Here is a 13989-nt window from a genome sequence, read left to right as displayed (position 1 = left end):
CCACCTCTTGTGTGTTTCATAAGTGTTGCATCACTTCTAGACGCTCCAGTCTGTCCCACTCTGCTGGATCTCAGAATAAATGACCACAGCTTACTTCTCACATTTTCTTTTACTGACTGGTACATGTTGGCAGCAGACTCTCCACCTCATCATTTCCTTGATTTTATTCTGTACCGTTGGTGTCAAAGTTTCCCATTTTCCCAGATTTTGTGCGTATGCCATGGTCAGAGTTTACGTGGAGGTAGGAACATTCTCCCACCAAGTTTGGTTTTTATAAATCCCAAAAGCTGACTTTAATTTGTGTACACTGGTTTTTGTACTTTATGCATGAGGCCCCAGGTTGCTGTAAAGCTGAAGGTAAGCAGTCATGGATTGTGGATGATTGGATGAAACAGATTTTCAGAGATGAACCATAAATCAATTGTTCAATGAGATGATGATGATGCAACTTTGGTTTGGTTGTGGTCCAATGAAACAGAAAGATGAGTATGAGGAAAAGTGGATCAATGATGATCTGGGATTTATATCAGGTGGAGGACCAGGGATGGCATGTATCACCTCTGCAGGAAATGTTCAGCTGGACACTGACATTAAGGTCATTTTCTCATTTCATCAATCAAAAGGAGGTTTGATAAAAGATGAGCTCATTTCTCAGAATGATGATGCAGAACAAAGAGCATTCTAGACTTTTCTTCAGGGAACACAGATCAACTCAATGACATGACCAGCAAAGATCCCAGATGTCAGTCTGAGCTCTGATTTACAGAGCGAATCCTAAAATAAACCCTCCATGACAAGAACCCATCCTGCAGAGCTGATCTGAACCAGACTGATTAAGAATAAATCCAGCAATATTTGATCAGTCATTACCAGATTATCTAAAAGGAAACAGTATGTTTTATAAAGCTAGGGTCTTCAGATATTAAATCATTGTTTTTGTGTCATATTATTGATTTTGTTGAGAAGGAAAATAAAAACCAGAAGAACTGGTTCCATTTGAGCTGCACAGCTGCTATGACTGCAGGCTACTCTGGCTAAGCTGGCTAATTGTATACTAGACAAGTGGGTTAGTGAGTGTATGTGTGTGTAAGTTTGTGCAAAATATATGTAATGAATTGTGTGTTATGACAGATGTAATCATGCAATTGCAGCCGAAACCCTTCAAGGATCAGAAACAGACAAAAGCCCATTTATTCTCCCTTTATGCATGTAAATAGGCGAGTTTGTGTCAAACGCCACTGCCTTCATACAGTAAATCCCTCAGAGGGCAGAGCAGAGTTCAGAGTTTTCCTCCGAGTTCAGACCTCAGTTTCAAACAACAGCCAACACAGTGACAGTAGACAAAATCACGGTGCTGTGCATTCTCAGAAAGGTTTACAGATGTTTACAGATGTTGCATAGATTGTGGAGCCCTTAGATTTAAAATAAATCTAAAGGGCCCCACACTGCTGCAGTTCAACTGGCTGCAAGATGTTTAGCTTATTGTCAGGTGTAGTTGTGGAGAGCAGACCTTTTACAACATGATAAACAGAATCAACAATAAATAATGATTTATTTTTCCACTGTAGGTTCCAGTACGGTTTTATTGAGTCCTGGGAGAAACTCACAAGCTGCACAGCAACATATAATAAAGTTGAATTAAGCTCCTGCTTACGCACCAATGTGTATTATTCTAAATTGGGTGCAAAACATATTCTTTTATAAAAAATTAAAAAAAATCAAGTCAAAACTTGTATTAAAACATTCAGATCTTTTTCAATATGAACACCTTTATGTAAACTTCCAGACTTCTGTTAAAAATCTGTTGTGTGTTGTCTCTTATTAATCCTGATCTTCATCTTTTTCCTCATCCTCACCATCACTGTCCTCTTACAGCGCTAGCCTCTGTGCTACAGCAGCCATCATGGCTGCGCCTTTCCCGCTGACATCTTCCGACAAAATGAAGGTGACGTCACACTTTGGGGCAAGGAGGCGCGTCATGGCCTGTAGCTCATCACTGAAACTGGAAGGAGGAAGAGAAAACATAAGAGGAAGGTGATGATGACAGGTCCAACGAGGCAGCAGCCCCATCTTACAGAAGTGACACATTTCAAACTAAAGACAACACATTATGCTCTGTAAATATCCGAATTAGGAGTACATGATAATTCCTGGTTTTTAGCCAATGTCTGGTCAGTAGATGATGTTAGTTCACTTCTCTTCCCTTTAGTGTAGTATTTTGCAACACCCTGAGCAGAAAAGCCCTAATTTTGCATGGCAATCTTTTTTTTTATCCTATTGTGTTTGTGAATAATTATACTGAGCTGTACTGGGTATATGTAGTGATGAAAATCTCTAAACTGGAACAAAACCTTCTCCCTGAAGAAGCCCTGTGTGATAAAAGACACCAAGACAAAGAACTCTCTCTTTTAGCTCTTCCTGGAAAAAAAAAAAACCCAAGATGTAGAGCCCTCTTTTTATCACTGATGACCATCTTTGAATCATTCTCTTACAGAGCTGGCACACATTGTGTCATCCACTCCTTTGTGTGTGTGATGCTAAGCTGCGCTGCATCAAGCCCAATGCAAAATTTTAAATCATGGTCATGCAGGCCTAGAGGCTGTAAAACTTTTTGACTTCTTGACCCATAGCTGAACTTTGACAGAAAACCCTCGCACCTGGGATGACATCATCCTGCTGCCTCCGATCTGATACTGCTAGTTTATATGTACTAGCATCTCAAAGGCAGCCACTAGCTTCCCCAACTAGCCTTTAGCATTCCCATAATAATCTCTATAATCTAGCTAGTGGTTAGTCCATAGATGTTAGTAGCTAGCCTTGCAAGGATAATCAGTAGCATACCAAGACTAACTACTAGCATCCCTGTGCTAAGAGTTAAGCACACAATAACCTTTTTATTTTTAAGTAGTTTTTATGGTCATTGAAGTGTGGAAATGTGTTGTACCAGGACTGAATATCAAACACTGGAGAGTATTTTTAAAGGTCCCATATTATGCAAAATTCACTTTCTAAAGGTTTTCTAACAGTCATATGTGTCCTCATAGCCTGTGTATGAGGCCCAAAAATGAGAAAATTCTGTCTCCTCTCTCACTTGCTTGCCCAACTTTTTAGTGAATGTGTGCTCAAACAGGCGAGTCTGAGATCGCTCCCTTTGTGAAATCACAATAGGAAAAACCACTTCCTTGGTTAGTGGATGTTGCCACTGACCCGCCCCCCCCAGCTAGCTAGCCTGCCCTCAAAAATCCCCGAGTGGGCGCCAGCAAAAGCCAGACCCTCTCCTAGAGAGAGACATGGACAGGCACCACTCATTTAAAGGTTCAGACACAGAAACGGATCGTTCTCCATAGAGCTCACTAAAGCTACTTTTCGAATGGCTGAAATTAAGGACCAAGGCTGAATTTGGAGTTATAAACTTTGAAATCAGTCTTGTTGAATTTCTGACACTCATATGAAATTGTTGAAAAAAATATAAACTATGGGACCTATAAAGATTATAACTGCTTCCCTTGTCCACTATTTATATTGTGATTATGAGCCATTTCCCCTGTCACCCTCCTCACAAACATTTTTTAAAACAGTAAACTGGTGTTTTTCTTGACATTTTAATCTTATACCCATATAGATTTATTTTAATTTTCCTGGTGTTTTTACTCTTACTTGGGATGCTTTCTGTATACAGCCCCATCCACCCCCACTGTGGTCTCCAGATGGTCCAGCCCACGGTTGACACGGATATGGTTGGCAATGGTTGCCAGGGCAGCAGCGCAGAGGCGGGCGGACCGTGAGGAGACCGTATCACAGACAAGACGCACCACGCGTGCATCAACTGAATCCCAGTCCAGATCCAACTCAGTGAGAATCTTCTTAGCAGTTTCCAGACCAGTGTCCTCCCTGAGACACACACAGAAAATCAAGGATGAGTTATTAAAAAGCACACAGACACTATTAAACAAAAGACAGGGTCACTCACTCCTCGATCTCAGAGATGAACTTTGTCTCAAATGTTCCTTGAGTTAGCAACGCCGCCGATGCTTTTCCTTTAAACAGCAGCTTGTCCTCAGTCAGTCTCACCAGCACCAGCCGAACGATTTCCCCCAAATACATGCCGCTGATCATCTTCTCAAATCTACAAGATGTCACAGATAATTGGGACTAAACATAAATATGGTACAGACCTGCTGCTGATTTTAGCTTTGAAACAAGAGTCCTTCCACACATTTTTAAGTATAGATAATCTCTATGATAAAATTTAAGATACCCAGGTTGGATAATTCCTGCACTGCTTTTTAATTTACATCTTAACAATCAATCCAAGACTCAGTTAGCAGCAGCTCTCAAACTGATAAATGAAGAAGTTGGCTTTAATATTAAAAATGATCCGTTTGCGATATTAAATTAATCAAAGCGGCTCTAAAAAGCACGTTCTGCCTGACTGTGTCATCACTTACGTGTGGACACCAGGGTTGATGGACGTCTTGTCCACCACCTCATCAAACTCTGTCAGGATGTCTTTGAGGGAGCCATCGTCTCCAAAGCCACCCCACTCCGTGTTTATACACATCCGCCCGTCCTCACCCTCCACACGCGTCACGTTCTTCATCTCCTCCATGTAGCAGGCATTGGTTCCCGTCCCTGCAGAGGAGGAGCATCAAGGACATTAAATTAATGAATGAATGCACAAAATGTTTTTTTGTTGTTGTTGTTTTTCTTTGGTAATTTTAAATCTTTTCAAACACTTTCTGTGACCTTTTTGTGCCCCTTTGTGGCCATTTTGCATGAGTTTGTGGTTATTGTGGGTCTTTTTGTTGTGTTTCAGAAGTCACTGCTGAAACTGAAGCATGGGAAACGTAAGATCTCTTCCCAACAACATGGACAAGCTGGCGGTGCTCATAGGACATCAGCGGGAGTACAGAGAAAGTAGCATCCCTCTGTTTATGGAGACCTGGCTGACTCTGCTTATTCCTGATTCTATGGTTTTTACTGGACAACTTCCGGGCGGACAGAATGGAGAACAGCAGTAAGAGGACAGGAGGGGGACTAGCTGTGTTTGTGAATGTGAGATGCTGTAAACCGGGACACTGCACTGTTACCATGTTATGCCTTCTTACCATAAAACAGCAGCTGTGCAGCAGAGACATTGAACTGTTATCGGTTAGCATGAGGCCATATTATCTGCCACGGGAGCCCCCTTCTAATGCAGACATAGCCTCTGACACCCTGCTTGCGGTCACCAGCAGGCTGCAGATAGCACCTACAGGCCTTTTTCCTGATCTCTGGGGACTTCAATCATGCCTCTCCATCATCTGTTTTGCCAATATACACACAGTACATCACCTGTCCCACCAGAGAGAATAAAATACTGGACTTGTTTTATGCCAACACCAAGGAGGCATATTCTGCATCCCCCCTCCCTCCTCTAGGGAGAGCTGATTACCATATTGTACATCTCCAGCCTGTGTATAAACCTGTTCACAGACAGGCTGTGGTCCTACGTACAGTGAGATGGTGGACAGCTGAGACCGAGAAGGCTCTTAGGGACTGCTTTAACACCACTGTGTGGACGGAGCTCTGTGACCCACATGGGGAGGACATTAATACCATCATAGACTGCATCACAGAATACATAAACTTCTGTTTTGAGAACACTGTTCCCTCCAGGACGGTGCACTATTTAGCTAATAACCCCTGATATTAAAGCTCTCCTGAAGGAGGAGAAGAGAGCTTTCAGATCAGGGAACAAGGAGGAGCTGAGGACTGTACAGAAGGAGCTGAGAAGAAAGATCTGAGAGGGAAATGCCAGTTACAAGAGGAAGATGGAGGAGCAGCTGCAGCAGCAGAACATCAGTGGTGTGTAGAGACATCTGAAAACTATTTCAGGCTTCAAAATGCCCCACTCACAGGCTGAGGGGACCTGTCAGGACCTCAAGACCTGAACCTGCAAGAGACTGGAGAGACTGATCCTGGAACACCTCAGCTCCACGATGGGACCCTCCATGGATCCACTGCAGTTTGCATACCGGCCTGGCATCAAAATGGAAGACATGGTTATTTTCCTGCTACACCATGCTCTGGCTCACCTGGAGAGGCTTGGCAGCACTGTGAGAATCATGATTTTTGATTTCTCTAGTGACTTCAACATCATCCAGCTGGTGCTCCTGGGTGCCACACCACAACCTTTATGATGCAGTGCAGGACGGCACCAACACCACAGCAGCAAACCTGCAGACCAAGCAGGCATAGTCCCCGGTGTGGAGGATCCCAATAATTAAAAGGAAATAATTGAATGGAAAACACTGGAAAGTTCAATTTAAAAGGGATCCAATAATAACAATAATAATAATAATAATAATAATAATAATAATAATAATAATAATAATAATAATAATAATAATAATAAATAGGAGCAGGCAACATGGACAGCTGCGTTCTGCAGAAGTTCTCAGATGACTATGTGATTGTCGGACTGATCACTGAGGACCACAACGTGGAGTCCAGAGGACTGATGCAGAACTTTGTGGACTGGTGTCAGCAAAACCACCTCCTGATCAATGTGGGAAAAATAAAGGAGATGGTGGTGGATTTTCACAGATGCCGGTCTGCTATCCCCTTACTGGTGAACATCCAGGGAAGGGACATTGAGAGAGTGGGCTCTTATACTGTAAGAACCTGGGTTTTGACCTAAACAATAAACTGGACTGGACTCACAACATGGACATAATGTACAGGAAGAGTCATAGCAGGAAGACTTTGGTCTTTTGGAGTGAAGGGGGACTCCTTAGGACCTTCTATGACTCTGTGGTGGCATCAGCCATCCTGCACGGTGTGGTCTGCTGGAGCAGCAGCATCACAGAGATGGAAAGGAAGAAGCTTCAGGGACAAACTGATCCATCCTCGCTGTGGGAAGGAGCGATACCGCAGGTCTTTCCTCCCTGCTATTGTCACACTTTACAATGAACACATGGAAACTGTCTTTATATACATGTTTATGTCCGTATTTATATACTGTACATAATCATCCTGTTAGACCACATACACATTTGCATGTGTGTATCTTCACCTGTGCAATTTCCCCACTGAGGGACTAATAAAGGTTTCCTTATTCTTATTCTTATTCTTATTCTTATGTTGTAGATGTTGGAATTACAACCATGATATGTATATGTGCATCTGGTAATTTGTGCATGTTTGTGGCTATATTGTGTCTTTCTCTGGTACTTTTCTTTTTATGGCTATTTTGCAACCATTTATGGTCATTTTTTGTGTCTTGTCTCACTGTTTTGCATCTTTTTTTTCATCTCATGCATTCATTATGGCTACCATCTTATGACTCTGGGCTATTTTAGGTGTCTTTACAGTAATGTTCTGTTTTTTTAGATATTTTTTGTTTCTGTTCAGCCATTTTGCCTCTCTTTCTGCAAATTTCAAATCTGTTTGAGTTCATAAGTCATAAATCCTGTGTAGGAGCCATTATTTTTTATTCCTTGTTTGATTCAGGTGGTGGTGTTTGTTTATGTTTGGAATGGCACAGGCGACCTATATTCCCCTCAACCATTGGTGGCAGTGTTGAGGGGAAGTGCATTTAGGTATGGAGGTGACAATGCACGGTGTGCTTGGGTAACGGGAGGTTGCACGGTTTTACCGCTCCTGAACGCTTCTTACATTGCTGTGTAACACTTCGCATCATTTCTTTTACTGCTTCTTCCACCCCCGTTTTACTATATCTCCATACCTGTCAAAACCTTGAGGCCATCCATCCATTATGTTGCCATAGACTGCCATCCTGGACTTCAGATCATCATTTATCCATGTTTCTTATTCCTTCAATAAATGGGAACACACTCCAAACTTGCTTTGCAGTCTGGACATTGGTTCAATGAAGCGCGTTATGACCAGGATCTTCTGCACCCATAGCGACTAAAGTAAAAGGACCAGATAGTCGCTACATCCTGCATTTATTGTTGCTAATATGCAAACTTATGAGGACCTGTCTGTAAACTAAGAAAACATTACAACAGCAAACAATAAAATGTTTACTCACACTCAAAGCATGGCTTTTCAATAAAAACCACCAGATAAATTATCTCTAAAATAGATTAAAATAAAATCCAATGCGTCCAGTGTGCAGTGTGTCTTTCTGATATGTTAGTCTCTTTATGGCAGTTTAGTGTCCGATCGTCTGACAGTGATTCACAGTTTTGTATTATTTGTTTCTGGGTGAGATAAATGCTGCAGAAACAATATTTAGTCTTTTTTCTCTGCTGTCAGCTTACCGATTATCATGCCGATCTCACAGCTCTGGTCCTTGTAGCCGCAACTCATCATCGTACCCACTGTGTCATTCACCATGGCAACCGTACCGATTTCATAGTCCTGCTAAGAAAATCATGAGAACCTGCCTACATACACATGTTCAGAAGGATGATTGAAAAGTCAGATTTGTGAGAGTTCTGGACGGACCCCTCTCCTGCGGATGGCCTCCTTCAGTAACCTCACCACATCTTGTCCCTCCACTCCGGAGCAGTCGAAGCCTTTAGTCCAGCGAATCAGGATGCTCTGCTCATATAAACAAGACACATCATAAAAAAGTTTGACAGCTGTGGAGAAAATGTTCCTGATGGCTCCTTTTCAAACTTCTGTGTGTTTGTGTCTGAGACCTTGTCAATTTCTTTCTGTTCGCAAGGGAAGGAGAAGGTGAAGCCCAGGGGAAGAGTTTGTCCTTTCAGGTTCTCTAAGTCCAGGAATTTACTCAGACAGGCAGCTATGTGGTCAAACAGCTGAACAAACACACAGACCTCACTTTAGTGACCAGAGCGTTCTGAAAAGTTCAGAAGGTTTCTAGAGAAGCAATAAAAGATTAAACCTGTTATTTCTAAATTTGTTTAAACCTTTACCTTACTGACAAAAATATATAAAGACCTATAAATACATGTAAAACAAATAATAAATTCGAAATCTGATGCAGTTCTTCACAAGCTGTCATTAATAAATATTTGTTTGTGGAGTTTGGACCAAAGTGGTGAGCCAAAACCCATCCTTACTTGCAAAGACTAAAGGCGGATTTATACTCGTGTGGTGTCTGTGCCTTCGTCACCGCCATAGGTGCCATGTAGCTCCGTGTAGACTCGACACGCACCTCTTCCAGACCTGACAAGCACCCCTGCTACGCAGACGGTTACGCAGTACTCCCTTACTTTTGGTCAGTTTGGGATTGGTCAGTATAGGATTACGAGTTTCCGGATTTCTCTGTCTTCCCACTGAATTTGTGTAGGTACCGGCATTTTTTAAAACAACACCCAATGGCTCAAGTTGATGAGAGGCTGATTGAATTATTTCTTCGTTTTCTTCCACAAGCTAATAAAGACACTGAACCATACTGGACGCCATTGTTGCTTTAAAACAGAAAATACCTCAGAAAAAACTCCGACCTGGTGAGTTTACCGGCCGGTACCACCGGATTAGGAGGAGAAACTGCAACGAGACACCAAAACAAAGCACACCCCCTACACTCAAGTGCAAGAGCTAACTCAACAGTGTCAGCTCTGCCATAACTGACCAGACGCAGATGTCGTGCGAGTATAAATCCGCCTTAATAATTTGGTGGATGTTCCTTTTATACCCAACTGTGGCACCCTCACCAGTAAATCTGCTGATTGGAGACTCTTCTAGAATGATGTTACTGGAAATTCTAGAAACTTTTCTGGCTTTATTTGCCTTTCAACAAAGTGTGTTGCTGCAAAAAATTCAGGATTTGTTTCTAGTTTTTAAAAACTAAAGTTCAAAGAAGAAACAAATTAGGAAATTACAAATTTTACGTTTTGTTACATCTTAGAAAAGCTCCCAGCTTTTCTAAAAATGAAGTCTGCATATTCAAGAGTCACACAGACATGAGACTGTTACTACAGGAAATCTGTGGCTGCAGTCCAAACAATCAGATCCTGACTCAAATGAAACTTTTATATTTTGATGATTTTCTGGAAAAACTAAATATACATTTATTCATCCGTTTGCATGTAAACTTCTATAGCATGTCACCTGTTCTCCGGGTCCCACCATGATTTTCTGTGGAATGGTATAGTCCATCTTCAGGACTTTCTGCTCCTCCTCCACCACACGGACATGAAGGACTCGGAAGTTCGTTCCACCCAGATCCAACGCCAGAAAGTCGCCTTTCTCTGGCAGGACGAGCAACAAGCAGCTGAAGAAAGCTGACTTTTAAAAGGCACATATTATGATCTTTGCCTTTTTTTGCAGTTATAAATCCACCAGCTGACCAGTCAGAGCAGTTTGGGGTTAAAGGAACAGGGTCTTAATGGTGAAAGGTGCAGTTATGCACCTAATTTGAAAATATCATGGTCTGTTTAACAAAAGTGCATGTAATCTTGTTCTAATCAACTCCTGAAATAAAATTCTGACCTTTTAAACTCTTACCTGTCCCATCAGGTGTCGCCCTGACAAATGTGGGCAGCATCTTGACAGATGCACTGTGATGTGTGTGTTTCCCCAGACCCCGGATCATATCTTTCCTCAGCCGAGCAGAAATAATCTGCAGCTTCTCCAGAGAGAGCTGGAAATTCTCCAGGTACTTCTGCACCTGAAGATGGTGAGAAACAGCATGTTAAACTAAACAGATTCAGACATGAATGGACGACTCTGCATCATCATGCTCCAGTTACACTATTTGGCCACAAGATGGCAGCATTCTTCACCTCTCCAGAGCAGATTTTCTGCAGCGTTTTTCTTCATATTGAAAGTAGTTCTTTTAGTTCTTCAATATTTGGGTTGTGTGAACCACTTTCTCCTGAAAATATTTGGTGTTTGAGTGAAAACGACTCTAGATTAAAATGTGAAATCAAAATCAGCTCATGCAACAGGTCAATGATGCAAAATGCAACAATAAATCTACAATAGAATGGCTGAAAAGAAAAGAAAGTGTGCCATGGTCCAGAACTCAACCTGACTGAAATCCTGTGGAAAACCTAAGAACTGAAATGTTTCACATGATTACATGTGGAAAGTTTTTACCCACATTTGAATAATATCTTTACTTTAAACAAGTGGTTAAAACAATGAATCAGAAAAAATAACAAAAGTGGGCAAAGAGAATTAAAATGATCACAAAACAAAGAGAAAAACGCTAACTGGATGTTCATTAATGAGTAGGTAAAATAATCTTAAATCCTAAATAAATTAAGTAATATTTATATATATATATATATATATATATATATATATATATATATATGCTACATTAAAAAAACGTATTGTAGTTATTGTATCAAACAGGGACAAATTATGTTTTTTTAATTCAATCTAATATTACTATAAATTTTCATTGTCCTATAAATCACAGTGAGTTGTTACATATTTATCAGTACAGATACACTTTATCACACTTATTAGAGGAAATGATGCCACTGTACACAGTTTATAGTGATAATATGTACATACATGCACAATATAATCCATATCAAGTGTACCCCACGTGGGTGTTAAGGCCCCTCTTCCTCGTATGTAGTAGAAATCATTTGTTAATGTTTGTGTTTAAACACTGATTTTTGGATGTTGTTTCACCTTCACATTCAGTGTGTTCCAAAGTATCCACGTATGGTTTCACTAAATCCTTATTTAGTTGTTCAATATCGTAATATGTTTCTAATCTTTTCCCCAAAACTGGAGAAATACTGCAGAGCTTCAGAAAGTCTGCAGGTCTGCAGCAAACTGCATCTAAGTTCAGGTGGACCAGTTCAGGTGTATTTTACGTTTTTCATGTTCAGACAGAGAGGGGTGGTTTTAGTGCCTTAACACTAAATACATGGAAATGCCATCTCCACATTCCAGAAGAAAATATTTTCCTTTTCACTCACCACATTTATCTTTGTTTACATCCTGTATTTTTTTATAATCACTTCTGCTCGACTGTGACAGAAAACAACAGAAGGTCAACAATAAAGAAGAATCAGTGACTTGAAACAGACCTCTGAGCACAGCAGCAGTTAATACACTCCTCTTTTAAAAGAAAAGAGCCATGATGGCAGCTTATACGCAACATTAAATTCATTTGACAGGATACTTTAACATTTCAACTGATGATCAATCTGCCTCTTGTGCTGATATCACTGTCTTAATACTTGGTGAAAGAAAAGGAGGATGGACTCAAATGAAGGACTATCAGGTGGATGTAGGAATTACGACTTTATTTTAAAACCAACAAAAAGTGCTGCAAATACTGGTTAAATATGAAAAACTGACAAAGAATACAAACAAAAGAAACAGGGCAGAAGATAGACTGATGGAGGAATTAAAAACGAGGAGCAGGTGTTACTGAACAAAGAGAAAAAGGTGAGCAGGAAAAAAACTGAAACAAATACACCAGGAGATAACCTTGATTAAATAAATCTGTGAACAAGACAGCTCTTAAAACTCTGACAACTGAAACTAAAAGCCAAAGAACAGACTACAAAAATGAAAACCAAAAAGCAGAGCTAAAACTCACCCCACCTGATTTTTGAACCTGATTCAGAATAGAACAACTAATGTAGCCCAGAACTGACCCCAACACCACGTGGATGGTCCAGTCTGTTCTTCCAGATCTGGGCCTCAAATGTGCCAAATAAAAGATGTAAACCAATTCTGAGCTAAATAAACCAGGACAGTTTACACTAGGTCCTCATCCTGTAAATGTAGATCACATACCCCAGATCTGGATCAGAAACTTACATGTCAACTAATCCAACTACATGGTTGATATGAAAAACTTGGGGGGTGGGGGGTTAAAACGTCTCGCCTCAGCTTTAAAACACACTCTCACCCCCCAAATGAGCAGAAAACACAAACCACACTTCCCAGTGAAACAAATCAGTTTAAAAGTTGTATCAGAAGACAATTCCAAAAATAGTAAGATTTAATTTCCTCACTGTGTCGCATGTAGGAGTGAGACCATGTCACAATCAGCTGACCGATGAGCAGATGATTGATGAATATTCATTAAAAACAGTGTGTGAAGTTACAGTAAAAAGACGCCTCTTTTTAACCAATTTAAAGATCTTTTTAAACCATTTAGACCCAATTCAAATTTCAGCTGGGATTTTAAGGCTATTTGGATGCTTAGATCACCATTATTCCATGATCCCTAAAAGAAAAAGGGCCATATATCCCTTTGGACGGGATATTCTAAGGTGAGGAATTGGGAGCAGTTGGTCTCAACCTCACACCTACACCTACATTTCTGAGGCAGCACTTCTGTGAGAATTCTAAATCGCCCAGCTACTGTTTAACCTCAAAGATGGCGCTGTCTGATGCAATTATTAAAGTGTCTAAATTTAGCTGAAGGTAGCCACTGCTTACTGCTTTTCAGGAGGTTAATTAAAGAAGACAATTCATGTACCGCAGAGGGTTTAAATCAGCAGTACACAGCAAGAAACATCCCTGAGCAACTGATTTATCTGATGTATAGAAAGAACATAAAATAAAAACAAACTAGGTCCCAGAACGGAGCCTTGAGGAACTCCACACCTGTAGACTGGGACATACAACTCTAATTCCAAAACAGTTAGGACTTCGTAAAATGTAATGTCTCTTGTCTGAGGTGTTTCCAGCCAGTAAAATATTTGTTTGGTTTTTTTCTCTTGCTCTGTCCCTTTTCTCTATTCATAACGGCCAGTGTGTTGATACCCAGTTGCTGGCGTGTGATATGGTGCCGTAAAGCAAAATGCTGCTGTAAAGTAATGCAGCGTCCTGGAAAAAAAAAACGTTGTGAATTGTAGTTACTCAACCTTGGGACGTTGCTGGGCAACTATGCCTCCAGAAATTTCCAAAATAAATGTCACCGTGCCATCAAAATGAGTCAGAAACATATATTAAGGTCGGAAAGTTACATAGCGTTTCTTTAAGGTTAAATGTTCTTTAACTTTTAAACCATCTCTCAATAAACATGGTATATTAATATAAAAAACTAGAAAAATAATTGTCTTTGTGTCTATGTTCATCTTT

At 40.6% G+C, this 13989-nt stretch overlaps 1 protein-coding gene across 2 annotated transcripts in view; it reads right to left on the bottom strand.

The window, feature by feature from the left end:
* Positions 1–1160: 1160 nt before the first annotated feature.
* Positions 1161–13989, bottom strand: part of LOC121654936 (hexokinase-2-like) — a 51382-nt gene continuing 38553 nt past the window's right edge. The window contains exons 13-21 of one of the 2 annotated variants that reach the window (XM_042009311.1): positions 10429–10585; positions 10033–10172; positions 8655–8774; positions 8458–8553; positions 8271–8370; positions 4449–4632; positions 3971–4126; positions 3658–3891; positions 1161–2002 (exon numbers count right to left, since the gene is read on the bottom strand). In XM_042009311.1, coding sequence (XP_041865245.1) covers positions 1870–2002; positions 3658–3891; positions 3971–4126; positions 4449–4632; positions 8271–8370; positions 8458–8553; positions 8655–8774; positions 10033–10172; positions 10429–10585 — 1320 coding nt within the window. In that variant the 3' untranslated portion in view covers positions 1161–1869. Of the gene's footprint in view, positions 2003–3657; positions 3892–3970; positions 4127–4448; positions 4633–8270; positions 8371–8457; positions 8554–8654; positions 8775–10032; positions 10173–10428; positions 10592–13989 lie in introns of both variants that reach the window. The other variant, XM_042009310.1, reaches the window with a different exon arrangement.

Source organism: Melanotaenia boesemani, chromosome 15, assembly GCF_017639745.1.
Source record: "Melanotaenia boesemani isolate fMelBoe1 chromosome 15, fMelBoe1.pri, whole genome shotgun sequence".
NCBI lineage: Eukaryota > Metazoa > Chordata > Actinopteri > Atheriniformes > Melanotaeniidae > Melanotaenia > Melanotaenia boesemani.
This window is presented reverse-complemented; position numbering and strand designations above follow the sequence as displayed.